General features: G+C 53.9%; 1 protein-coding gene, 1 long non-coding RNA gene and 1 other non-coding gene across 3 annotated transcripts; 1 reads left to right on the plus strand and 2 right to left on the minus strand.

Moving 5' to 3' along the window:
* Positions 1-5,886: 5,886 nt before the first annotated feature.
* LOC107212359 lies at positions 5,887-8,997 on the minus strand. The gene is made up of 4 exons (XR_001524435.2): positions 8,856-8,997; positions 8,422-8,500; positions 7,295-7,381; positions 5,887-6,075 (listed from the first exon to the last, which is right to left on the minus strand). It is a non-coding gene; the product is annotated as an uncharacterized LOC107212359 (long non-coding RNA).
* Positions 8,998-9,637: 640 nt separating this feature from the next.
* Positions 9,638-9,713, plus strand: LOC117245276. Its single transcript, XR_004499807.1, has one exon. It is a non-coding gene; the product is annotated as a small nucleolar RNA R38 (small nucleolar RNA).
* Positions 9,714-13,361: 3,648 nt separating this feature from the next.
* Positions 13,362-23,533, minus strand: ST6GALNAC2 (ST6 N-acetylgalactosaminide alpha-2,6-sialyltransferase 2). Its single transcript, XM_015646076.2, has 10 exons — positions 22,954-23,533; positions 17,919-18,011; positions 17,744-17,801; positions 16,996-17,170; positions 16,104-16,269; positions 15,882-16,020; positions 15,613-15,716; positions 15,385-15,468; positions 14,713-14,812; positions 13,362-14,526 (listed from the first exon to the last, which is right to left on the minus strand). The coding sequence occupies exons 1-10, from the start codon at positions 23,076-23,078 to the stop codon at positions 14,359-14,361; spliced, it is 1,212 nt and encodes a 403-aa protein (XP_015501562.1). The 5' UTR covers positions 23,079-23,533; the 3' UTR covers positions 13,362-14,358.
* Between the last annotated feature and the right edge of the window lie 3,847 nt (positions 23,534-27,380).

The raw sequence follows: 27,380 nt of genomic DNA on the forward strand, positions 1-27,380 counted from the left end.
ATCCCCTCCAGGGATTTTGCAGCATGAGGGGGCTCAGACAGAGACTAATGAACATTGTGATCACATCCATACGGCACCACTTTGAGAGCTTTGAGTCAAAGAGGAGGTGAAGAGAGATCTGATCTTTAGCTGAAAGCATTGCTGTGGGGAGCAGTGCACTCTGGCTGAACCTCCCAGCATTCAAGTCCAGCTATGTCCAGTGTCCTCCTACCTGCCCAGGCCTGCTGGCACTATTGTAACCAGGCAGAACAGAGGCAGGTAGGTGGTGCTGATATGGAGCACATTAAGTTCACACATGGCTTGCTGTGAAAGAGTTTTTGAGGCTTGTCAGGGCTAAGAGAAGCTTGTCCCCAAGTGCTGTGAGGAAATCTGGTGCTATCAGAGTCAGATTGGCAAGGAGGGAAGTACACAAGGGTGTTACATGAGCTGAGTGTGGATTGCATGTGGAGGTATCTGTGTCCACAGGATTTCTGTGTGCTTGACTAGCAGAGCTCCCAGATGAACATAACCCTTTCCCCATGAAGGCTAGTATCTCTCCCAGGTATTAACCAAATGTGGGAGGACAGAGCCTGTTTGAGTTTCCCTGCCATATTCACCAATTTCTTCACAGATTGCTGTGGTTTGGCAGGGTTGGGAACAGACAGTCAGAGATAGCCAGAAAACCAAGGAAAGTGTTTCTGGAAGCCTGGAACCTGCTGAATGAGACACACAGCAGCCTCAAAGCACATGGCTTCTTGCCCCTTTCAGCTGAAGGAACAACACTTGCTCTGTGTTCACTCACATCTTGAATGTGATAGATAGAATAAGGACAGAAATATTGGCAAGCCAGTTTCTTGGAGGGCTCATGCCAGCTGACACCTGCTCCTTGCTGATAACAGGGTTCCACCCTCAGTCATGGTGCAGAAGGCAGCCTTCAGACAATATGAAGGCAATATGTTTTTCTTGTTCACCCTGATTGAGATTGAGGCTTATCTTGAAACCATCCACTGTGGTTAGTGCTCAGCAGTCTCAGTCTGACAGAAATGGGTCTGATGGAGGTTCAGCTTCACTTTCTCAGTGATCATTTTAGCAGGATATGCAGGAACAGGCTCAGTCAGCAGCACCTCTGGTTCACTCAGGTCAGGGCAGGTTCTCTGACCACAAGGATTTTTAGGCATGAAGCATGTAGAGTTCACAGCTAGGACAGGTGCAGTGCTGATCTGCTGAAGCCTAAGGCAGCAACACTAGGTTAGCCCCACTTAAGATGCATTAAGGTTTTCTGTGGAGGTAACGTGAAGTTCACATTGCAACACACATCACCTCCCTGCTCACTGAGATTCCCAGGAGATTGCCAGGAGTGCTTCAGAGAGACTGGAGCTGCTGACTGCAGGCAAGTCATGGCAGTGCTTTAGCTTGTGAGCTGGAGATGACAGAGAAACACAATCCTTGAAAAATCAACAATTCCTTTGTGATCCAGGCTTTCAGGTCAGGTTTACACAGCAAGCCAGTTCCAGCAAGCCTAGGCTGCAGCTTCTCCTTCTGTTTCTTGGCTAGCCCAGGACGTTCTGCTACAACAACACAAGCGAAGTCCACTGTCACAAACACCATCTGCTGAAGAGGAGGAAGGTTTCACACTGTGTCAGTCTCTTTTATCTCAGTGTAGGCTCTGCACAGGAGCTGGCTGAAGTTAGAAAAGCAAAGGAGACCCCAGCAACAGATTTTCCTGGTGCTGTCTGTGGGCAGTTACTGATTTGAGTAGAAGAGGACTCCAGGAAGGCAGGACAGCACACAAGCAGCTGGTCCATCACATCACTCTTCAGGCTTTGGTTGAAAATAGCATCAGAGTTTTCCCCCCCAAACTACATGAAGTCCCAGGCAGCAGGAGCAGCCCTGCTCAAGAGCCAGCCCAGCTGAGCTCAGTCTTTCTGTTTTGGATCAGGTGACTCCAGAAACAGAAGCAGCAAGAGCCAGGCTGGGACTGGCTGTATGAGGAACCATCATTTACATCCTCCTCCCATATCTACGGAGCAACAGCCACACGCACCTCAGCAGCAGCAAGACTTCTTTAGCCACACAAGAGGTACTTGAGCTTCTCTGGAAACAGCATCTTCAAATCACAGCCCAGCACCATTGTCAGACTGAGCAGGAGGAGGAAGGGATGTCATTCTAGAGGCATTGTAGAGTAAATACAGGGGATCACAGCACATTTCTGTAGCACTACAGGTTGCACTCAGTGGACAAAGCAACTCAGAGCAGAGAGCAGCCACCCAGCCCTGGGTGCTGAGGGGATCTATACTCCACAGCTGGGTTGAGAAGGATGAGGCCAGAAGGACACCAGGGCAACACAAGACTGAGCAGGAGAACAAACTCCTTCCCTGGTTGGACAGGAGCAGAGCAGGATTGGGCAGAGGCTAGCCCTGACTGGGGGCTGGGGACAAGCTGAGACCTCAGGCAAGTTGGTGGGGTCCTACTCTGCTCCCCAGAGACCTGTTTCTCATATATCTTCCTCGTGGATGAACACTCTTTTTCCCAGACCAAAGTCTCCCTCATGCTGAACAGGATGCCCTCCTTTCCCTGAGAGCCCACACAGATGATGGTCCTGCTCCAGGGTCGATGCTGCAGGGTTTGGGATCTGGGACCCAGGGCATCAGATCTGCATGGAGGCTGCAGAGCAGCCACGGATCTCCAGCAGCTCGCAATGCCCAGTGCTTCAGATCAATTCCCTCTCAGCCTGGAGCCAAACCAGGATGCAGCTCCAGCTCTTCAACAGCAAAAAGCTGAATTAGTTGAAGTCATGGTGCCAGCTGTGTATTTAAACAGGAATTACATAGGGTTTCTGCTGTGGTAATGCAGCAGGTGCTGGCAGTGCTGCTAAGACAGATGAGGAAGGAAAGGCAGTGGGCTGGAACTAGGAGAGGTGCTCAGGGAACAGTGGGCTCCTGATTCCTGCCCTGCTCAGATGTAGGAAAGGTACCCAGGCAGTCAGCCAGCCCATAACACCTCACTCCTTTGAGCTCCCTGGCTCCTGCTGAGCTTTTCTTCCTGGCTGAGCTTTGGCCACCATAAATCTTAGGCCTGGGAAAGCAAAACACCACTGGGAGCAAGCACTCACAGCCACAGACTCCTAGAAGAGGTGTCCTGGCCATGAACTGGGATCCTATGGCATGAGGCCCTGACCAAACACAGACATCAAAGTGGTGCCCATGCCAAACTGCAGCCTCCTGGAAGAAGATGTTTGGGAAGTGATTATGAATTTGGAGCCTCCCAAAGCGGGCTAGCAGCTGGATCTTCTGGATGAATAAAACCCTGCCAAAAATTAAGATCTGTTTCTGCAAAGCTGAAACAGCAAACTTGTTTGTCTTTCCTCCTTCCCCTCACAACCACGTTGTTTTAAACATTTACAGAGACCTTTATACTGTTTAAATAATGATTGGGGTGGAGGGGTTTGTTTCCAGTTTTTTTGCCAGCTGCTCCAAGTCAGCAGCACTTCACATGCAACTTCTGGAAAACCAGGTGCTGAGGTTTGTGGCAGTACCACCCACACTGTCCTGCTCCCCCTGCCTCACCTTGCCTGCCCCACAGCTGCTCCAGCAGAAAGGGACCCCCTAAGCCTCAGTCTTGCCCCCCAAAAGAAGGGGTTACCCTGAGACTCCTCTGCAGCGTGCTGGGTGCAGCCCCTGGTTTGTGGGATAAAGGGGTGCATGTCCAGCTCCCCACACACACCCCAAACCCCCAGCAGCGCTTCCCAGGCAGCCACGGTGGGGCTTTCTCGCCCTGACCTTGGGAGGAGGGGTGGAGGAGGATGCTGAGCGCTCCCATCCCCGAGCACAAGCGCCACGGAAGATTAGGCATCTCCCGCGGAGCGTGTTCTCCCGCCCACCTCCTTCAGCAGCGAGGAGATGACAGCTGGGGGAAGAGAGGAGAGCGCTCGAGAAGTGCAGGGGGGGAGATGGCTGAAGGCAGACCGACCTTGCAGCAGCAGCATCGCAGCAGAGTGGTGGTAGCTGGATCAGAAAGAAAGGCATGTGAGCCTCTCCCTTGGAGGCAGTCTTCAAATATCTGGGGGTTGTGTCTGGCTGAGTTTTATTTGCAACCTGTGGGGAAAGGGAGCGAGGAAGGCTGTCCAGGGGAGCTGGAGGCTTTCTGCAGGATGTTTGGATTGAGTGAAAGGACAGAGGAGTGAATATGAGACATGCTGTGGAAGCAGGATGTGGGATAGAGAAAATGTTTATACAGTCAAACTCAGGCTAATCCATGGGAAGCTTCAGAGACCATAAAAGCCATCTGCAAGTGGATAGATCACATTCTGGAGGAAAACAGTGGTTTAAAACAGCACTACGCTCTTTGATCTGCTCTGAAGAGGTCACACCTGTGAGCCTGAAGACAAGACTAGGATAAGCAGATCCATGAGTTTGGCCCATACAGTGAGGGCTGATAGAAAAGGCCATTTATGGTCTCTTCCTGTGCAGGAACTTGGGGCCACCAAACAAAACCACCAGGAGCCAGACATGGAGCAAACAAAAGGAAGCTGGTCCCTCTCCTCCCCACAGGAGGGAATGGCTGTTACAGATTCACTGAACAATGTCATAAAAAACAAAGTTACTGAAATCTCCTTTCCAGAGAACACTCATTAGCAGGGGCAGTGAATTGACCTCTAGCTCAGAATCTGCACCTCTCAAAATTGACATGAGCCTGGGTGGCCCCTGGTCTGATGCCCTGCAGCACGGCTCCTTCAAGCAGATGTCCGTGGAAAACTATTCTCGAGAAACCTTTTTACAAGCAGCAGGAGGAATAACCACTGTCCTTTAACCAGCTGCTCTCTGTCATCTTGAAAAGCCTCAGTTTACCTTCAGACTTGGTCAAATTAGGCATTTGGCCTGCTCTCCCTGCACAAGGGCAAGAAAAATTATCTAAAAGGTCCTGAAATAATGTGGCCTTTCATAATTTAAACACTTTTTTCCCCATTAAGCAATGAAAGTAGCAGAGATGCTATTCTCAAAAGTACCTCAAAACAATTATCTCCTTCCTCTGGAATAAATGGTGAGAAGCAAGAGGTGAGCTGGAGATATGACATTTGCAATTCTCCATTTTCCATCTGCAGTAGGAAGAAATGTTGATTTGCATTGTGCTCTGACACAACTGCTTGACCTCGGTGCAGCTTATGCTAATTACTTGCAAGAAAATGCTTACTTGCTCTGTGCGTGCCCAGCATATTTCTGGTATCTGAGCCTGAAAGATGAAATATTGTTTGTAGCACAGTGCAGATGGGGATGGCTGAACCAATGGCTGGTTGGCCGAGAAATCCAATCAAACAGAAACATTGTGATAAAAAGGGGCCTGAGAAGTTTCCCGTTAATATCACCTGGGTGTTTTTATACCAAAAACTCACTCCCTTTCTGCTTAATGTGCTGTAATCACTCAGGCTGACACAGAAAATGGAGACAGTGGATCCATCTCTTTGCCCAAAGCAAGGACAACTCACCTTTCTTTGCTCATCTAACTTGGCCTAAAAGGAAATCTCTCTCCTGGTCTCAGTAGCTTTATAATGTTCATGTTTTCCTGCTACCTTTGGGTGCATTTGTGTAGCTGGACACATCTCCCATCTCTGGATATGCTCAGAGGGCATATATTTCAATTAAACATGCTCATCCATGAAGAAGCTGGATTCCTGCTGCTGTTTTTCAAGAGATGCATCGATCTGGCCCTAGGATTTATCTGTACATGCACTGGCATTGGAATATTTTGTGTGTGTTCTCTGTTCTGGTCGCTCCTCCAAGGAGCTGGGAACAGAACCTGGCTCACTTTGCCTGGCTGGGGAACAGACCTGAAGGATCAAAAGTGTTGATCAGCTTGTCTCCATCCCACTGACACAATCTCCCCAAGATCCATTCTGTGTTGCACTCAAAACACCTTGAGACTGCCTTTATTGCACTGTGCTCAAAACTCAGTTTTGAGAAAAAGGGGAAGAAGCAGGATGAACAGCTGAGTGGCCAGAGCTGCAATTTCTTCTGCACCATCAGGAGAAACGGGAACATTTTCTCTTCTCAACCTGCAGAATCCATCCCAGAGAAGCCATCCCTTCTTTGCACAGATATTCTGTAAGCATAAAGCTCTTGTTATTCAGTGCACAGGCCTCCAGTTACAGCAGAGCGTTTCTGATCCTGCTAAAGTTCTACATAAGCACACAAGACATGCTGAGGAATGGGCTTAGGTTTAAACGTGTATTTAATATTAAATGAAGGCTTAAGAGCTTTTCTGCCAGGAGCAGGGAAGATGTTTTGTTTGCGCTGTGCCTTGTCCTGTGTGGGAAGATGTTGCTTGTCTGCTGCTGAGCTCCAAAGAGCCTTTCTGCCATTCCAGGAGACTGATTTGAAGCAACTGACACCAGGATCTAGGACCTTGTGGCAGGCTTATTTTTTTTTTTTTCATAATACAGATCTTTTTTCTCAGAAGTCTGGCACCTGAAATACCAATAAGCAATCTCCAGCCTTATCCAAATGGACTGGTTTTTGTTGGGCACCCAGCATTTCTGACAGAAACAAGCATCAATCCCTGCACCTCAGCAACTCCTCTTGCTCTGTGCACTGAAGCCTGGCAGGGGGCTGGGGTCTGCCAGGGGGGAACTGGCCTTTTAATGGGTTCAAACACCCTGGCTGCTTCCCCCTGGCCATATGTTGAAGATAACCACAGCAAAGCATCTCTGAACATCCAGATGTTTTGTTTCTCCAGGCTTTGTGGAGCCCTGTCTGCAGGGTGGGACCAGGGCAGGCAGAGGGGAAATCAGAGGAAATCAAATTATTGTCAATAACCACGGAGAGTTTCTCCCTCAAGGGATTTACAGGCAGCTGAGAGAAGAAATGGGTGGAAAACTGAGCAATGACCTTGTCCTTCAATCTGAGCATGGAATCAAAGCCTTGCTGAAGATGGAGTGGTTCTGTCATTGATTTCCATTTGTTTTTCCATCCTTCCTTCCTCTGTCAGATAACGATCTCTGGTATGATTTGTAGGAGGAAGCAATCCCCTCCAAATCCTTTGCAGGGAAATTGACAGCAGCCCCCAAAAGTTCATGTACAGGAGATCTACGTGCCCTTTTCATAGCTTTTCTTACTTGTCCAACCTTTCAGAGACTGGAGTAAGAAAAGACCATAACTGTTGGAGATTGGCCACAGGAAATCTATCCAAATTATGTCCAGACTGCCCTTGGGAGCAGCACTGCAGCTGCCTGAGGAAGGAGAGTATGTTCAAACACAACCCTTAGACCAGGCTGTAAGTTCCTTCACATCTCGGAAGGTTCACAGACCCTCATAAAACCCACCTCATCCTGCTGACCTCGGGGAGGCTCTGCCGTGTCCTGCAGCTCCCGGGTTCTCCATGCCGGACATCTGTGGGATGCGGTCGCCCTCTAAAGGAAAGAGCCGAGAAAACGAGATTAATTTCCACCCAGGCAAAGTTGCGGAGAATTAGGAAAGCGTGGGCATGGGCGAGGCGGTGACTATCCCTCTTCACCCAGAGTCTTTGTTCTGACTCCAAGACATCCTTGGAAACATTATCCGTGCACTGCAAACATGAACTATTACATCCAATTGGCTGCACGCTTAGCTCATGCTGTTCTTTAACATTTTAATGTTAAAAGGTTTTAATTGTTGAGTCCAATTATTACTTGGTACCTGGCAGAGCTTCCCCCTTTTATAGGTACACATGGGCTCTGTGGCTCTGTGGCTTCCACCCAAAAATCAAGACAGTGGCAAATCCCTCAGCACATCCAAGTTACATCTTCTCTCCTTCCAGGATCTGAACTCTGCTTAAAGAGAATTTTAGTTGTTTTATTTTTTAAAATTTGCCTCCCTTGGGACCTTGAAGGGCTAATTCTAGTTGAATTAGATGGGTTACATTTGCTTATTTAAGAAGCTAAAATCAGCCAGGCAGATCACCAGCCAAATCTTCAAGGAGCAAAGGCTGCTTCAACGAAGGCAATGTTAATTACCGCTGTTCTGTACCATCATCTGCCTTCCTACCAGGCCAAACACCCATTCCACAGGCTCCTGTGGGGCAGGAAGATTCTTGTGTCCTCATGTCAGAGCCCAGGGCTCTGCAGGCTGCTCTTCCCAGCCAGGACAATATTGGGGATTCTGCATCTAGCGGGAGGCACAGGGGGCTAAGGGACACCACAGACAGCTGCTTGTGTTGGAAGCAGCTTATTTATAACAGCATGCTGGCATCTCTCTACAGCCTTCTTGCACTTTTTTTCCTTTCCTTCTTACAGCTTCCTTCAGCCCATCAACTTTTTGAAAGAAACTTTAAAAACAGTGTGGGCCATTTTGGAGAGCAAAGGGAGTGTGGGACCTTGGCAGCTTTCTGTGGGTACACCTCTGATCCAAACATCCCAAGGGACCAGGAATCCTGCACTTCCCAGACATTTCAGGGGTTGGAATCTGTACTCACACTTGGCTGCTTTCAGATTCTGGTTTGTTGGCTTTCCATTCCCATTCACTGGACCTTTTTACCTCAAGGATGGATAAGCCTTTGGGGCAAGAAAGTAGACATTAACAGTTCTTATGTTTCTTCTCCTTGGTTCTGTTTGCACTTTGTTAAGGTTCACACAGGCTTCATATACAAGCTAAGTAATCCATAGTTTCATATGTAAATTATAATTTCATTTATAGTTTCATATATAAGCTAAATAGGACCCTGTGGATTTCACATCAGGTTTTAACAGCAAAGCACAATCACAGCGCATCCTGGAAGTATTGCACGTTCAAAGCACTGCACATGCATTTACTAACTAATCTCTGATTAATCTCTAAGAGATTTCCAGTTTATTAGTCCCTTTCTCCATGAGCTAATGAATGTTCAGCCTTTTGAAGCATTCAGCTTACTAAGAATAATTATATGTGTCTCCAAAATGAACAGGGCACATGAAGAATTAATAAATAAGTAGTAAATATCATTAAGGAGTGGGATGAGGCGGGCAGGAGCGCTCTTTACTCCTGAGGGCCGGGACTACACGTCCCGTCAGCCCCCGCGCTCCTCAGGGGGCCGGACTACAGCGCCCATGCGCCCTCACGGAACAGGACTACAGTTCCCATGAGCCTTCACGGAACAGGACTACACTTCCCATGAGCCCCCGCGGTCCCGCCCTCCCCGCGGTGTCTGAGGCAGCATGGCGCCTGAGCTGCGTGTGGTGAGTGGGCCCGGCCGTCATCGGCCGCCATCTGCGGGCACGGCGGCCTCGAGGGGCGCGGGGACGGCGGGACGGTGTGCGGGGAACTCCCGTACGCTGCCGAACCGCCCGTAGGGCTGCATGGGAGGGCGAGATACTGGCCCTTCCCCCCGCCATGGTGGATGGGGAGAGCAAGGCCGGGGGCTCTGTGTTCCGCGGGCTCCGGGCCGGCCGTGACGGGGCTGCTCCGGGACCCGCGGGCGATGCTCAGCGTTTTATGGGCAGCGGGTGCGGCTCAGGCGGGGCGCTGCTGTCGGAGCTGTGTCCCAGCACCCTGAGGTGGCGGTTCAGCGGGCCGAGACCCCGCGCACGGTGGGGCCGAGGAGCCGCGTGTACCTGCAGGCGTCGGTGCTACACCGGTGAGGAGCGTGACAGACACGAGGGCAAGGACCGATTTTAGATTTAGGGTGGTCCTCCACTCTTTAGCTGCACTGGAAGCTGAGCTAGTGATGATAAAAGTTATCCCTGTCTGAATTTGATCTTTCCTCTGTGGAAGCATAACTCTGAGGCTCAGTGTTAGAGACACAAAGGTAAAGGGATGATTTGTTACCTGAATTAACTCTGTCCCCTTTCTCGGTTTCAGAGCATGACACCGTGTCAAGAAGGGCTAAAAACACTCCCGTGGCTGGGGAGCTGATTTACACACAGTGCCCCTGCACGATGGTGAGAAACAGCTGCATCCGTCTTGGCATAGTCTGGGGTTTTTTCTCCTCCTGGGTGGTTATGGAAGAAGGACTTGCTTTTCTGTCTCAAATAATACCCTCCTACATCCCTGGAGCTCCTGGGAGGGGATATAAAACCCCAACGGCTTGATGAATGTAATTAAGCCAATCAAGGCTGTAGCTTTGTCACAGTTGCCACCCGAGTGTGCTGCCCTTTGCTGCCACAGAGCACAAGCTGAAAAGCAGCGTGGATTGAATGGGAATTTTACTGGTATTGGTGCCCAGCAGAGCACCTGCTTGTCAGCATGGTCAGAGATGAGCCAGAGTAGAAGGATTAGAGGTAGGAGGGATTGGGTGACAGCCCATTATGGAGACACTTGACACAGCTCATCTCATAACTGTATCTGTCACAGAAATACACCTAGTGACAGAATAATTGCCCTCTTTGCCTACCTGGAGGTGCTCTGGGACAGTTTCAAACTTGTATCAGGTTGCTGGGGGTGGGGAGGTGCAGCTCACCTGCCCCAAAGGGTCATCCTGTGAAGGACACGCCCTGAGGAATCCATCACCTGAGGGGATGTGGCTGTCCTAGGTCTGATGAATGCATTTCTTAAGATAAACCCATAGACAGATTACACCATGGATGGATGGGTTATTCTTGTGTGCAGGGAACAAGTTGGATTGGGAGGTTTCTAGAAGATGAGGAGGAGAATGTCAGATTTAACAGCTTAAAAGGGTCCAAACCACCAACGTCTTAGAGCTGGTGGAGTTTTTCCCTAAGCAAGGATTTTAATAGCATCCACCTCCCAAAGTTTCTTGTCTGTGAATGAGACAGCCCCCTGGCAAACATGCTCCTCTGTGTCTTGAGGGACAGGTTTCTCTCTGCTAAGTTTGTGAGACAAAAGTTGCCTGTCTTTGAATGGAGAATTTCTGTCTAATTCTTGCTCTGTGATCCAGTGCTGGGGTTCTCTGGGGGAAAGATAAGGAAAAGAGGACTTTTCTTTTAAACTTTATTTAAAGTACTTTTGCTAACAGTGTTCATTGCAACTTGTATTTAGGAGGAAATGGTCCTGCAGGATCCTGGGGCTGCTGTTGCCCAAAGACAGCTTTGGCCAGAGGGCAGCTGCTATGTTGGGCTTCAGGCCGGTAAGAGAGTTGAATTCTTCAATATTGTGTGTTGTTCGTTTTTAATTCATTAGTTATACGCCAGGCCTGTGGGCACATTGAGTCACCTGGTGAGCCTAATCTCTGAAGGTTTACCAGGAGAAACCCCAGGGAGAACAGCTGGGTATCTGTACTGTGTGTGGTTTTGGGTAACATGAGGGGCTTGTGTAGCCCGGGGTGGGACAGACACTGAGCCTGTGATGTGCTGTTATCCCTGTCTGACACTCAGCTTGAGGAGGAAAGTGTCCACTGAGGCTCAGGTACTTCCCTTAGTGGGTCCCCTGCCCCTTGCAAAGGGTGCACAGGTGTGAGTGTGACAGAATCTGTCCCCTGTCCTGCCACCCTGTGCCGTGTGACAACAGCCAGGAGCAGTCCCAGGCGCAGAGCTGAGCAGAGCTGCCGTTGTCATAGCACAGTTTAGAGCTGCAAAGAGCTTTCAAGTTCCTTGTGCAAATAGTGACAAGTTGAAGGGCAGATAAGAAATGCATTTTTTTATCTTGCCTGATGTACAGTCACTGAACACACAAGCTGGAACAGCACTTTGTCTTGGGCAGCTGACAGCTGCCTTCTTCTAAATGATTTTATGCTTTATTGAACAGAATTTGGCATTGTTTGCAGAAGGTCAATAACTTCTGACAGGCTGCCCAGCAGAGCTGGTGACAGGGAGTGTCGTCAGGAGTCAGGGTTGGTTTGTGAAAGGGGAGGGAATGGAACCACAAATCAGGGACATTGCGTGCTCTGACAGCACAGCTGTCTCCCAGGCACTGGGGACAAACACCTGGAGCTTTTGGCTTCCAGGATGTAACAGGGAAAAGCAAGTGGAGAGGTAGCCTGATGATAAATGGGAAAAGTGAAAGCTGCTCAGTGCTTTGAGACCAGACAGGTAGGAATTGTTTCAGAATGTTTTAGGAAAACCGTTACAGTCTTGGTTTGTGGTTTCTCACAGATCTAGAAGATTGTTCTGGACTGAGTGTCACAAATGACTGCTGATATGTGAAATAGCCACATGCTCCTCCTCATTTCTCAGTTGTTGCTGCATGTATTTCCTGTATGTAGCCACAGGCTCCTCCTCATTTCTCAGTTGTTGCTGCAGCCACACCATGGGTAAGGGACCTCTAAAATTCAAAAAGAATTTGGGTACTAGTGCCATTGGCAGTGGGAGCAACATTTTGTCTCCTGAGACCTGTACTCCACATTAAATAGTGTAAATCAGAAACTTTTCAGCTGCTCTGATACTGTTGTTTTTTGTTTGTGTTTTTTTTCACCAGGACCTGATAAACAGTTGCCTGGAGGAAAAAGTGGTTCCCTGCTTTCTTCTGTTCCAGAATAAAATAAGTTGTGGAAAATCTTAAAAAGTCGAAGTTGGGTTTTATTTGATTATCTCTATAAAGGGTGGGGTCCATGCTCTTAAAGGTATTTTCCAACTGTAATGCTTCTGATTCTTCTTGGACAGAAATGGTTTGGTGCAGGTAGAAAGGATTTTGGATTAAAACCCTTCCTGAAATGACAGTTGTGAGCTTACCCTTCATAGCAAACCTGATAACAGAAAGACTTGAGTGTCTGCAGATTCTGTCCCCAAAGCAGTTTCATGGGAACAGTGTGACAAAACAACTTCTGGCTAAGGTCTGGTGCCAAACGGTTCTTGCGGTGCACGTTGTGGTTCCCAGTGTTCAGTTCTGATGGGGTGCCTGTGAGCTGGATGACTCCTGGCAGGATTACAGCACCGTCCTGCTCATCTTGCCCTGAGTGTGACACTGCTGTTGCTGTCACCTGAGGCTTGGCCAGAGCTGGTTTGAGGAGGTTTCAGAGTGTCTTGGCCAGGGGATGCGAGGATCAGGCTCATTCCTGTCACTAAAGATTTTGCTGAGTGTTTGGGAACACAAAACAGGCCTGACAGGCTGGTGTGGTACCAGTGTAAGGTGGCTCTGATGGGAACAAAGGTTAATTTGAAACGTGGGAACACAAGATGGGCCCCAAGCTAGAGATTACATCTGGAACAGGCTTGGAGCCTAACCTGCGTCTGTGAACTGGCTGGAAGCAGCCTGCTGGGAGCTTCAGGGGGTTTGGAGGTTCCCTGGCTCAGGGCCAAGCTATCTTTTGCCATCTCTGTACATCAACCTTGTACAGCAAATAGCATTCCAAGTGGAAAAGGGCTGTGCTCATTGCTAACAGGTCTCCCAGTCTGAGACTCCATGATTTAAACAGCTTTCCATCCCCATCTGCCTCTGGAGCTGTTCCCAGTTGAAGTCTATTCCCTGTTACTGATCCCTCTGCTGTAGGAGGTAAAGGGGGGGGGTCTCACCCCACCCAGTTCATCAAAACAACAGAAACAGGTGTTAAGGAAAACAATCATTCAACATTTATGTAATTACACAAAGTGGGAAAGTGTCTTGGATTACTCTGCTCTGTCTCCAGCCCCCAGCAGCTGGAGAAGCCTCCCCAGGGGTGTCTCCCTGAGCAGCGCTGGTGTGTGAGGGACAGCTGAAGGGTTCAGGACCCTCCCCTCCCCTGGGGTTTGGGGAAGGAAATTAAGAGTTACCATCACTGACCCACCTGTGTGGAGCTGCCTCTCAGAGGGCACCAGAGCCCCTGTGGAAAGCTGACAAACCCAGTGCCCCACACACGGCTGAGGGCTGAGGCCACTGTCACCTCTGGGCTGCTCAGGGCCTGGGCGTGTTCCTGGTGTCCTGGCTGAGCTGCCGTGACCCTTGTAGCTGATGGCTTGTGAGCCTTGTCAGAAAACAGCAGAGCTCAAGAAGGGGACAGGGACAGGGCCACTGTGTCTGTCCTGCTGTCTATGCCACTGACCAGGGAGGCAGATAGATCCTTCTGGAACATGGCACACACCCACTGGCTGCAGCTGGGACTTGCTGCAGTCCTTCTAGAGAGCTCCTGTCACCTGGTCTCCAGTGCAAGGACTTATCCCTCCTGCTGTGGTCCCACCATGGTGATAAGCATTTAAGGTGAAGGGCATTTTCCAGTACCTCCAGCATCCTCTTCCAGCAGCACCCTGGCCCTGCTGTGCTCCACAGGGGCCATGCTGCCCCATAGCCATGTTCCTGGGGCTGGCAGGGCACAGCCACGTGCTGTGGTGCTTCTGGCTGCCCCAAAGGCCACGTTCAGTCACACTGATCCCTGAGGAAATGCAACATTCCTCCACCAGCTTCACATTCCCCATTATCCTCACCACTGCTGGCTGTGGTGCAGCAAGTCTGCTCCGTGGGCTGGCTGACCAGCTGGGAAGAGCCCTCAGGAGAGAGAAGGTGACCCTCAGGAAAAAGGAGAAGAGCCACAAGTGTCCTTGGACCTGCCCCTGTGAGCGACCTCCCGGCCTCAGCGTTGGTAGAGGGTGATGATCCCTGCACGGTGCAGGCTCCTCCACAGTGCTGCCTCCAGCATCATGTCATGGTTGGCATAAAACACCAGAGGTTTCTTCTCCACCTCGTAGTAGTGGTCTGAGAACTGCTCGTAGTTGGCCGTGATGAACCCGTAGGCGCTGACCTGTGGGGAATGAGGCGAGGCACACAGGACAAGGTCAAGGCTTCACCTGGGGTGGTCCATCACCTCCATCACTCCCTTCAGGGACAGGGGACACTTAGGACAGCCACCAGGATACACTGGAACCCCACAGCAGCCAAAGGGGGGATTCCCTTCTCCCCAGGGACTGGTGGCCCCGTGGCCCCTTACCTGGTCGCAGGTGTGGAGTGCGGTGAGGAGCATGAGGGCACCGGTGCTGGGCATGTAGAGGGAGCCGTACTGGGTGTTCAGGATCTCCGACCGCAGGAACCTGATGGGGACACGGTGCCTGTGGGGCTCAGGGCTGGCACAGCTCTGCACCCCCAGACCCACACACACCCAGCCCTCGCCAGTGACGCAGTGCCCAGTAAGGCAGGAGCACTGAGGGAAACACGGGGCTCAGGTGGGTTCTCTGATGGCTGCTCTCATTTGTTCAGAGGCTGATAAAAGGCACCGCTCTGCTGTTTGGAGCCACCCCAACCCAGGCACCTGCTTTCATGAAAGGCGAAAGGAGAAGACCATCCTGTTGGGCCCTGCCTTCGCTCCTGTTAGACTGGGACAAAATGTAATTTGTTTTGGGGAGTGGGAGCAAGGTGAGCACAGGGAGGAATAGGAGGGGATGTGAGCTGTGCTGCAGTGAGCAGGAGTGGCAGGGGAGAGACACCTCTGCCTTGTGTGCAGACAGCAGGGCAGGGGTGGTTCCAGTGTCTGGAGGAGACTGGGACTGTACTTTGATGCTGGGCAGCTACTGGTCTGTACTGGAATGAGCAGAGTGGGAGGGAGGTAGTCTGAGCCCATCCCAGAGCAGAGCCAGACAGCAGCCACAGTGTTCATCACCCTCACCTTGCTGTCAGGTACTGCAAGAAATCAGGATGCAGCAGCTTGAACTTCTCTGCAGATGCCTCTGGTCCAAAATACTTCTGTGGCCTGCAGCAAGGCAAGGAGAAGAGCAGAACTTTGTCATGGGAGCCCTGGAGCAATTTGGGGTTTATCCCAGTAGGGACAGATGTGGGGTGAGGACAGGTGAGTCATGCCTCGGGTGTGCTGGGGAAATCTTGGGGAGCTACTCACTCATCCCCCTTGTCTGAGCCCTCGGGCACTGGGCTGCCCTGGATGGCCGATTTCAGCATGACGTAGTCACGGACATCCGAGGGGATGAAGATGTACTTCAGGTCCTGCAGCAGGGACACAGACAGGGCGCTTGGAGGGGGTTTTAAGGACACTGCCCACACTTGCAGGCAAGGACTGAGGGCTCCCAAGATGGGGAGAAGGTCTCAGAAGCAAGCCCAGCCTGAAGGGACAATTTCATTCAACCCCCCAACAAGTCCTCAGGGTCTCACCTTGCCCTGGGGAATTTGGGTGAAGCCATACTCCTCGTAGGAGATGAGGGAGTTCTTCATGGTGTTCACCGTGAAGCCGTAGAAGGAAACCTTGGTGCCAACATCCTCCTCGAAGCCTTTGATCACGGCACCGTTGAGCCTGCAGGAAAAGCAGAGAACATGTGTCCAGGGCTGGCATCTGCCAGCACCCATGGCCCCACCCTGCCTGGGATTCATCCTCACCTGAAGACCAGATCGTGGCTGTCGATGGCCTTGCCCTGCCGCGAGCCGTTGAGGATGCCACCGTTGCCCACCACAGCACAGCGGACACAGCCCCCGGAGAAGGCGGCCCTGTCGAAGAGGTGCCGGTTGGCCGTGGTGTTGAGGAGCTGGAGGGTGCTGCCCACCACTGGAATGGAGCAGGATGTCACCAGTCAGCAGGGAAAAGGTGCCTGTCAGTCCATGTGCAGCAGCACACACAGAGCTGGCATGGCACAGCCAGGAGCAGCACACAAGAAAACAAACTCACACCAGCCCCGTGCAGGAGAGAGGTCTGGGGGATATGGGGGCACCAGACAGGCCCTCCTCTCCCAGCCTGGTGTCACCAATCTCTCCATGTTCCTAACCCTGTTACAAACAGCGGCCACCCAAGACTGTGCAAGGCACAGGGATGCATCCAGGTATCTCCAGCCCCAGCCCTGCAGATGCTGCTGCCTGTGCTGGCCACATCCCCTCCTGACAATGTCTCAGCAACTGCCGGTTCTCTCCTGCTCACTGTTCCCAGCACTTCCCAGCCCAGGGATTGAAGCCGGCAGCTGCCAGGGACAACAGAGAGTGGGTTTGGGGTAGGAAGGGAAACAATCTCCATGCACAACAATGGAGCTGGTTGTCCGAGCTCCTCCAGCCCCAGTTAATAATCATGGACACACTGGAGCTTTTATTCAGGGAAAATGTCACAAGATGCATCAAGAGGCGTTTGCAAAGCCGCACCCTCCCTGTGCCCCGGGAGGTGGGGTGGGAAGAGACCAGCGTTCCTGGCTCCTCTGCAGGGCTCCTTGCCTGTCCCACATCTCCAGTCCTTCTACTGAGCTCCCCAGTCCCCTCAAGCTGCCCCACATCCCAGCTGGGTCTGTACCTGCGAGGGACAAGCCTTGCCAGCCGTAGGGGACGTGTCGTGCCTTCAGCCTGTTCCAGGTCTCCAGGGTGAAGTGCTGGTCCCACATCAGCACGGGGGTGTTGAAGCGGAAGATTTCCCCAAACTTGGGGTCTGCCTTTGCTCTGGCCATCACTGAGTGGAGGCAGGGGCTGGGCTGGGAGGGAGGAAGGAGGATCCCTGCTCAATTTCCAGCAGGGATCTACCTTCCCTCCACCCTCAGCAGGCACGAAGGTGAGAACAAACCCATGGACATAAATGTTCCTTGTCCATCACATTCTGCTGGGTCACCCAGGCAGGGCACGGCCTCATACCTTGGTTTTGTGCTGCAAAACAGCCTTTGGCACCCAGCTCAGTGGGGCTGGGAGAACCAGGGCTTACAGAGTCACCTGAGGGCATGAAAGATTCAGCACCTCCACCTGTTAAAGGTGTGGGCCCCATCAGGGCTCTGCTCCATGAGAACAGACCAGTAACAGCCCCCCAGGGCCTGGGTCCATCCCTGTGAGTCTCCAGCCTGGACTGCTGCAGGAGTCAGAGTGTTGGAGGGGGTTGTGATGCTGGCTCCAGCCTCCACATGGGAGAATCACTTGTGTGGACAGACAAGGCTGCTTCTCTGTAAACCCCTCCTAGAGGATGCTGCTCCTCCTCAGCCACCCCACACAGCCCTTCATCCAACAGAACCCCACACAGAGGGGCACCATGGATGTGACTGTGCTGTGCTAATGATTACCTGCTTTCTGCTGGGCTCCAGCTCCTCCAGCTCTCCAGAGGGCTTGAAGGAATTCCCACTGGGATGGGGGAAACACGGCAGAGTTAAAAATCCACCACTTGGGCACTGGGGAAGCCCACAGTGGGTAGGGGCCTCCCAGTTCCTGCCAGGATGGCTGAGCATCTTCCCTCCTTACCTCTCCGAGCTGTCTCCAAGAGCCCACCTGTGGCTGCCGGCTCCGTGTGGTGTCCCTGAGGGAGCCAGGACCAGCGGCTCTGGCTGCAGCAAGCTGGGAGAGAACAAGTGAGGGCTCAGCTGAGGAGGTGACACTGAACACCCTGACAGCTCCCAACCTGTGAGAGCCACAGGGCAGGACTACCACCCCTCCATTTATCTCCTCTCCACCGCTGCCTGTGCCCACCCACCCCCATCTGCAAGGGCAGAGAGGAGGATTCGCAAAATACAGAGTTTGTGCAATCACCGTCTTCTGGTGGGCCCCACCTCCAGGACTCCACACCAAAAACCACACCCAGCCTGCAGCCTTGGGGGAATCCTGCTGAGACCCCCCTGGCTCTTCCCACCATCCCACCATTCCTCAGTCCAAAGAGGACCGGGCTGGAATAAACTGGACAGGCCGGCAGGACACATTTGGTTGTTATACTGAAGAAGCAATCAGCAATTGGGGTCTGGAGGCTCTCTGGGTCCGTGGGACCCCCTGTGCCATGGGGGCAGCTGGGGCATGCCTTAATCCTTCCTTAGTAGCAGAGGCTGCCTGTCCTGAGCAACTTGGGGTGCCCTGAGCCCCACGGGGCCAGGCTGAGCTGACCCAGCCCCTGGGGGGGCACTGGGGCTGGGGGTGGGCAGGCCAGCAGGAGGTGGGAGCCCACCAGAGGGGAACAGGCTCCCATTCATTCATCCCTGCACAGAAAAGCCCTTCAGAGCCCCCGGCCCCACCGCCAGCCCGGGCGGCAGGTGCTGCACCAGAAGGGAGGTATTGTGGAGGAGACAAGGGCTCCTTGTTATGGGATCTCTGCCTGGGAGCCTGGGGACAGGTAGAGGCAGGTGGGGAGCGGACCTTCACCCCCCCAGCCCCCGCTGGCACGACGCTGCCTGGCACAGGGGCACAGCAGGAGTTGGGTTTCTGTCCCTGTCAACAGCAGCAGCGCCCACAGCCCTGCCCAGGAGCAGATCCAAACCCATTTGCCACCCAAACCCTGCTCTGTGCCATTCTGGGGGCATGGAATGATATGGGGGGACAGCCCAGAGCCCTGCTTGGGGTCTGGAACTGGTGGCTGGAGCATCTCCCCAGGTGTGGAGGGAAAGGCAGAGCCAAGCAGGTTTTATTCCCAGCACCTTCCTTGCATCATGCCAGCACTGCCAGCTCCTGGCAGGGAATGCTGAAGGTGCAGCAGGCTGAGCCCCAGCAGTGGAGCAGGGCAGCTTTTAAATCAAGCCTGTGTGTCTTGCCTTGGTGTCCCACGGGAAGTCAGGGACTGCAGAGCCCTGCAAAGCCCCCACCACTCCAAACACAACGCTACAGCCCAGGGGTCAGCCCAGCGTGGCCCACACCAGCTCACCCCTGAGGCTCATCCTGAGATCACCTGAGCAGGCAGAGAGGAGGGAGGGCAAATCCCCAAGAAGGCCCACCATGATGGGAATGAGCCCTCTCAGAGAGATGCAGAGCTTCAGCTTTCTGCAGGGCCTTTCTGGTGTTACCCCTGCAAGCATCCAACTAATCCCAGCCTGAACAAACTTGTCCATTCCCTTGGCTTGCAGGGGGCAGTGCAGGGTATGCTCCCAGCAAGGGCAGGGCTGTCAGAGGCTGGACCAGACCTGGTGGTTACACTGGAAGCTGCTCTTTCAGCCCAGGTACCGGCAGCACATCCTCCAGAGCAAAGCTGTCCCACACGAGTGTCCCACAGCCTGGAGCTCTGGACCCCAAGTGGGCTCAGCCCTGGTGAGCTGCCCTGGGGTGCAGGGAGCTCGCCCCAGGGAGCTGCCCAGCCCCACTTGCTGCCTCCACCTCACAGTGCAGGTGACCCCCAGCCCATGTGCCTCAGCAGCAGAGCTTATCAACACCTCCACCACCCAGCTGATGGCCCAGGGACTGGGGAAACCTCCCTGCTCCAACCCCAGAGCTGGCTCCTGCAAAGCCCCTGAGTTGGCCACCCACCCATTTTCTGGCCACAGAGGTGCAGCCCCCTACCAAACCCCAAGGCTGTTACCCTCACCCACCATGTCCAGCCTTGAGCTGATCCAAGCAGCCTCTCCCAGCTCCACCACCTCCCCAGCCCTTCCCACCAGGTTCCCAAGCCCCAACTGCACATCTCTGCCCAACCTCCCCAGCTCTCCTGCTCTTATTTCTTCCCTTCCCCAGCTCATCCCCATGGCTGCAGCACACAGCAAAGCCCTGGGCAGTGGCAGTGGGAGGGTGCTGCACTACTTTCTGAGCTGCCAGGGACCTGTGGGAGACCCAGGGGGCTCAGCCTGGCTGTGCCCAGGATGGAGGGAGCCTGGCAGGATGGCTCTTTCTGACTCTACCCATGGCCGGACACAGTGGATGGCACCTGCTCATCGTTTCTTCCAGGCTGTATGCTGAACTGATAAATCAGTGCCAGCACCTCCCTGCACTGGCTTGCCAGCTGTGGGTGCTGGAGCCAGCTCTCCAGCACTGCTGCTGCCCAAACCCTGCCGGGAAGGGCGTGGGGCAGCCAGCCCCCCACCAGACAGCAGCTTGGCAGCGTGACGGGGAGCCAAGCGCTTTGACGTCACCTGCCAGGATGTGGTGAAGCACCTCGTGCTGCTTGGTTGACTCAGAAGATGACAATCCTGCCCGGGACCGACCGATGCACAATGGGGCTGTGGCAAGGAGTGGCTGTGCCTGCCTGGGCACCGGCAGTGGCAGCAGAGCCAGCCAAGCCTGGGTGCGCTCCCTCACCATCGTGACATTCACAAATATGACGTTTCTGGTCCAGGGCCATCCCTCATTTCCGGAAGATAACGCCGTGTGTGAGTGTTGTGAGCACACAATCTGGCACACTTATCTTCATCAAATACTCCCAGGGCCCCAAAGATACATTTGAGGGAGCCAAAACAGCAACAAGAACCTGCTCTTGCTCCATCTCCATGAAGGGCTGAACTCCAGAAGCATCTTTTCCTGGTGCAGAGCAGGAGTGGCACACCGAGGCTGGGCAGAGCTCCGTGCTCATCCCATCTGCCCTAATAATAAAGCCACAAGTGCAGCCAGCAGCTCACCAGTGAGGTGTGGGAGAGACAAATGGGCAGGGAGTGGGACAGGGTTGTGCCCAGATGAACCCTGGGGGATTTTGGCTCCCTCCATCCCAGCTCTGCAGGGAACAGGGCATTTGTCCACTTCCATTGGGCCAGCTTTGTGCAGAACTGGAGGGGGACTTGGCATTGCTGTGGGGATCTGGTCCTGGGGTGACCTAGGCTGGCAGCAGCCACCACCCATCAGGGGATGAGCTTCCTCCTGATCCCCTTCTTCCCCCTGTATCTCCACATGGAGACACTGCTCACACAAACCTCCTGCTGAAACTGAGTCACCTGCACCCACAGGTGAGGACCCTGCCCCTCCTGTCCCCACTGGCAGAGCAGGAAAAGAGTGCTCTGTGATGGCACCTCAGCCAGGTGAAGTGGCCAGCCCAGCTCCAGCTCCTGACTCAGCTGCACATCCAGCAGCAGGGTAGTGCCAGTTCCTGCAGGGACACAGCTCTGCTGGGACGAGCAGCACCCATGGAGAGCTTTGGATCACGGGTCAGCTCTGTGTTACCTCACCCTGGACCCCTCTCTGGGGCTGGACAAGCTGACCCTTGGTGCCATCAGTCAAGGGGCTGGAGCCTGGGCTGGCTTTCCAAGGAAGGTGACCTGCAGCTGCAGCAGGTCCAGGGTTAGGTTAGGTTAGGGATTTGCAGCAGGGTTAGCTGCCCTGCTCCCTGCTTCCATCCCACAGGTTTTCTCCATACCCTGCTCTCACTGGGCCACAGACCCTATGTCAAGGCGTGGCCGGTTTCCATTCCCAGCTCGTGTGGTCCACGAGCACGTTCTGCTGTCCTCATGGGGCCCAGATTCCCCTCTCGTGGCCATGAAGCTCTTTGTGGGGAGCTGCTGCACACGCGGCACGGCGAGGGTGGAAAGAGCCAACAGCAGCCCGGGCTGCTGCAGATACTGCTGATCCACCAGCCTGGCAGGAGAGAGGACCTCTGCCCTTGACACGATGGGATCGGGCAAGGAGAGCTCCAAGCTGGGGAAGAGAGAAGGTCTGAAAGGCAGGGCAGCTCAGCCGGCTGCATCCTCAGCAAACCCCGCTGCAAATCTCACCCTGTGCAGGACCGGCTCCGGTCCCCACAGCATCCCTCGCTCCCGGGCAGCGCCCAGGCAGCTGGGCTCTGTCACACCGGTGGCACTCACAAGCACCCAGCAGGAGTGGGGGACACCCACAGCGCTCTCCCGGCCCGGCACCTGATGCTCGCAGGGGCCGGGGCAGCTGATGGTGCAGCCCAAGCGCTGTGCGGGCTCCTTCCCCCGCCCGCTCACCCGCACTCGGCGGAGCTCCCCGGGGCACCCCGGCGCCCCGTCCCGCTGGGCACGGGGGAGGCTCAGGAAGGGGCTTTGGGAGGTTTGGAGGATGCAGGGAAGGCAGACTAAGGGGGAGTTGCAAATTGCTGGAGTTTGGAAAACGCTGCAGCCCCGAGTTGGCGGGCGGTGAGGGCAGTCCGGGGAACCCGAGACCGGGGCAGCCGTGCCCTGCCTCTGCAAGGGAGGGGTCGGTGCAGCTCCGTGGGAGCCAAACCTCCCCCAGGACAATCAGCGGGCTCCGATCCCGCACCAGCCCGGCGGGAACACGCGGCGGCTCTGGCCGGCAGCTGAAGCGGGTTTGATCCTCACCCTCAGCCGTCCCTGCACTCAGCAATGGTTTCTTTGCATTGTGATGCGCTGAACCCAGGCGGGGACCCCTGGAGATCCCCCATGGCCTCGGGGTCCCGCTCTGGGCAGCCCTGGGCTCGACTGGTGGCCGCGGGCAGGAGCCGGAGCCGGGGACTCCTCCGAGCAGCCAGCACATCCAAACCGGCCGGGGGCAGAGCTGGGATCACCTGCCCTGAGGGGCCCACAATGGCACCCCGATTCCCCCTCCCCATCCCAGCGCAGGGTACCTCGTGCTGCATTTACAGATCCCTGCCTCCCGCCCCTGTCCCATCCCCGTCCCCCCATACCTGGCTATGATCCTCTGGCTGCTGGGCGCCTCCACCGTAGCGTGGTAGTGGCTGTAGAGGAGCAGGGAGGATGTTAAACCGGCCAGGAGCAAAAGGCAGAGCCTTTTCCAGTGCGGGGACCCCATCCCGGGCAATTCATCCACTGGAGCAGCGCAGGCGAGCGGGAGTGTGGGCAGCCGGCCCCGGGCACAAAAACTTCCCGAAGCCTCAGCTCTCCCACCGCTGTGGGCTGGCTCCGTCCTGCCCCGGCTGCCCAGCTGCACTTTGGAGCAGGCTGGGATATTCCTCCGGAGCGGTGGGAGGGAGGCTGTGAGCCGGAGGGAGGAGGCACCCGGCTGACTGGTTCAGACTTGCTGAGAAAAAAAGCACTTTTGAGCTGCTTTTTCTCCGAGCTGGGGATTAAACATTTACCCAGCCCAGAAGTGAACTGAGTTTTTCTTTTTTTTCTTCCCTTTTTTTTCACCTCCTTTTCATGCCACCCACCCACGGCTCGTAAACAGGGTTCCCCTTTTTGTAACTTTCCTGTCCGGCTCAAACACGTGCGCGTTCGGGCTGCACCCACACGGACACACGGACACACGGACACACGGACACTGTGCCACCCCCGCGGGGGCCTGCCGCTTATTTCGTGCTTATCAGAAACTGCAAGCTCTGATGTCAACACAGACCTTGGGGTGCCCGATAGCAGCACCCGCAGCCACCTGGTGAATCCGCCAGGAGGGCGCAGATGTGGGGGGAAAAGGGGGGACAAGTGTGGGGTGCCGCCCCCGGATCCCCGGTCACGTTCTGGCTGAATGGATCGTCTGCATTAGCAACAAACAAAACCTTTCGGGGCTTTGTGGCAAGCTCGACAAAGAGTTTGGGCTGGAAGAAAGGAAAAACGGGTTTGGGGGGAATTTGCATGAATTATTTTGGTATTTTCAGAGAAGATGTGCTCCAGTTTCTTTTTTGAAAGAATATTTCGGCGTTATTTTAGTACAACTCTGAAAGAACCAGCCTGTGAACTGAAGGATATGCATACCAAAATGTTTGTTGCAGCGGGGGAAGGGACTCAGCAGGCAAACAAGCCTTTTCAGTTGAACTGTAGGGATTTTGGGGGCTTGGATTTTTAGGAAGTCACCAGACTCGGGGGAACAGCACGATGGTGAGCCCTGTTCCATCCAAACCCTGTGCCCGGGGCTCCCTGAGTACTCGTGTGTTATTCCAAGCTGTCACACACCTCCAGCCCCTCACAAATACCCCCTTTCATTATTCAACCCCAAAACCTGGGCCCAAACCCCATCCCTGTTCCTGAGTCCCACTGTGGCTGCATTTTCCCCAACACTCCTTTATCCCCTCAGATCCAACCACTCCCAGCTTCCTTTCCAGCCTGCCCAGACAGGTTCAAAGGAAGATAAAAGCAAAGCACATTTTAACAGGAGTTTGCTTCAATCTCCACTTGCTTCCATTACTAGAGATCCCTCCACTGCCAGCCCTGGTCCTCTGGGAATTTTGGCTGTGTGGGGATGGCACCACGTTTGCATCCACAAAGTGCCCAGGCTGCGGTGTGAACACGGTGCCTGTGCCTGAGGCTGGCAGTGGTGTCACTGCTGGCTTTGTCCCACAGGGAAAGTGGACACCAGACCTGGGACACCACAAAGGGATTGTGGTCAGGCTGATTTTAAAGCAGACTTGCAGGGAACCCTGCTGTTGTGCAGGGGAGCTGTGGCAGGGAAGGTTAGCTGGACACGGGTTGTCTCAGGGAAGGAGAGAACAGGCAAGAAGCTGGAAGCACAGGACAGACCATGACCACTTGGACACACAGGGGTGAAATTGAGCCTCAAGCCCTGCTGGAGGAAGGCTGGGGAAGGACAGGCAGGAAGAGGGGTCACACGTACCCCAGTGGCAAAAGGCAGCTCAGGGAAATGGGGGTGCGTCGATTGAGGGATTTGATGCTTTTTGTCTCTATCACCAAAAGCTGCTCCCAGCCCTCAAGGGTGCAGGCATTTCCTGAAAGACTCAGAACAGCAGAGCGTGGTTAAGAGTCTGGGGTCCTGCTCGGAGGTCCTGGAGCTGTCCCCACCCGGTGTGACTCAGGGTCTGCCTTGTTCACTCTGATCCGCTCCCTGCGATCTGCTGCCTTGGCTCACGTGCCCTTGACTCTGGCCCTTCGTTAAGCACAGCTAATTATTACCAACTGCTCAAGTAAGTCACAAGGGACACAGCAAGGCTTGGCTCCAGATGGATGACCAATGGTCCAGAGGAAGTGACCTGGGGAAAGTCAGGAATTTGCCATTTGGAAACGTTTATGGCCCAATCATGCAAATGCTGGTGGAGTGGCAGCTTCAAGGGCTGGAGGAGCTGGTTTCTTCACATCTCTGTTTCCATGATATATGGTTTTCTACTGTTGGTTTTATTTTCAGCGGGGTGAAAATGAGATGCACAGTTCTTCATCTGCTCTACTTGTTTTGTGCTACAATGCATTTTGGACTATGCCCCAAAATTAAGTGATGCTTAATTTAGAAGTTAAATAAGTGTGAAAAACCTTTTAGGATGGTAGTTGCCAAACAAAGATTAGGAAAAGAACATAAAAGAAATTACAGTGGAAACCAGCAAGTATCATTTTTAGCCTGGGCTTTTTATTCCAGTGATTACTTCTTGGAAACAGAACCCAATCCCTCCCCATGGCTAGAGAGCACAAGAGGAGAATAAACATATTTTGCACCAGCTGGCTGCCAGCCACAGGTTGGTGGAAGAAAATGTCCTGGTCTTTGCCATGATGAACTGCGCAGGTGGGAGAATGAGATCTCCAAAAATCTCCTGGAGGATTTATATATCCAAATTCATTCAGCACGGGTCAGAGGTACATTTAAGAAAGTGCCAAAAATCTGCTCATAGAGCAGGTCCCTGAAACGCAGAGCCTGGCCACGGGAGCGGGTGGCTGTGTCACCCCCCGAGAACACGGGGCCATATGGCTGCCTGCAGAACCACAGCCATGAAAAATTCATCAGCAGATGTCCCGGGAGGCTGACACACAGCCCCTGCAGCGGGAGCAGCTCAGCCACTGCTCCTCTCACCAGGCTCCCTGCCCGGGGGAAACGGGGTCAGGCTGAGTGCCCACTGAGGGTGCTCCCTGGCACCCTCTGCTTGGCTTTGTGTTGGATTTGTAGGTGTTACTGTGAACAAAGTCAGGGGAAGTGACCACGTGGAGGAAGCCTGGAGATGGGGTGACAGCAGGGCGGTGGCTGTGCTTGGCTGTGGGAGCAGAGATGCTCAGGACTGTGCTCTGCCCTCCTGCCCTGCCCACACCCCCACGCTGCAGGTGGGGAAAGGGGCTCGGGGGTGCAGTGAAACTGCTTAGAGAAGGACAACGAAGTTGGTGAAGGGTATGGAACACAAATCCTGTGAGGAGAAGGTGAGGGAGCTGGAGTTGTTTAGCCTGGAGAAGAGGATGACTTATCTACAGCTCCCTGCCAGGAGGGTGTAGCCAGCTGGGGATCAGTCTCTTCTCCCCAGTGACAGGATGAGAGGACATAGTCCTGTGCCAGGGGAGGTATAGGTTGGACATGAGGAGGAATTTCTTCACAGAAGGGGTTGTCAGGCATTGGAATGGGCTGCCCAGGGAGACAGTAGAGTCACCGTCCCTGAAGGTGTTTAAGAAAGGGCTGGATGTGGCACTCAGTTGCCATGGTTTAGTTGACAAGGGGTTGTGCAGACAAAGGTTGGAATCAATGATGTCAGAGGCCTTTTCCAAACAAATTCATTCTGTGATCTTTGTGCCAGTGTGGCAGGATGTGGCCCATCAGGGAAACACACCAGGGGGACACACAGTCCCCTCCTGCTCTTCCCCAAATCAGGAATGTTGTTGGGACAAGCCATAGGCTGAGGTGGCAGGTCATGAGCAGTGGCAGGCTGTGGCTTAGGCTGGCTCCTGTTGGCTCTCTCCCCGTGGCCCTGCTGGCCCAGCCCAGCCCTTATCACTGGTGCCTGCGTATGGCAGAGCCCTTGGTCAGCCCTGGACCGCTGACCAGGGCCCAGATAAGCCAAACACACAGTTCAAAGGCCATCCTCTCTCCACTGGCATGAGGCAACCTGGGAGGCTCTGAGCAATGCCTGGAGGGATGCAGAGCTGGGAAACACCTCAGAGAAATTATGGTGACAATGCAAACCACTGCATTCCCCCTTCTTGCCAGCTCTGGATCAGGCAGAGCAGATGTGGGCTAATCCTGCCCTGCTCTCGGCAGGCAACCAGTCCCTGAGGCCTGCTCAAAGCCACATGTCCCTGGGGTCAGGCCAGGCTCTGCCCCCAGAGCTGGGGAGAGGGGACACCATGTTTGAGTGTGGGTGAGTGACCCAGCCCTTTGTCCTGTGTGGTCCCATCGGACACTGCATGGCTGCCATGGGAGGGATGGAGGGAGCCTTGGGATGTCCCCAGGACTCAGGAAGTG

Source organism: Parus major, chromosome 18 (assembly GCF_001522545.3).
Source record: "Parus major isolate Abel chromosome 18, Parus_major1.1, whole genome shotgun sequence".
NCBI classification, from domain to species: Eukaryota; Metazoa; Chordata; class Aves; order Passeriformes; family Paridae; genus Parus; species Parus major.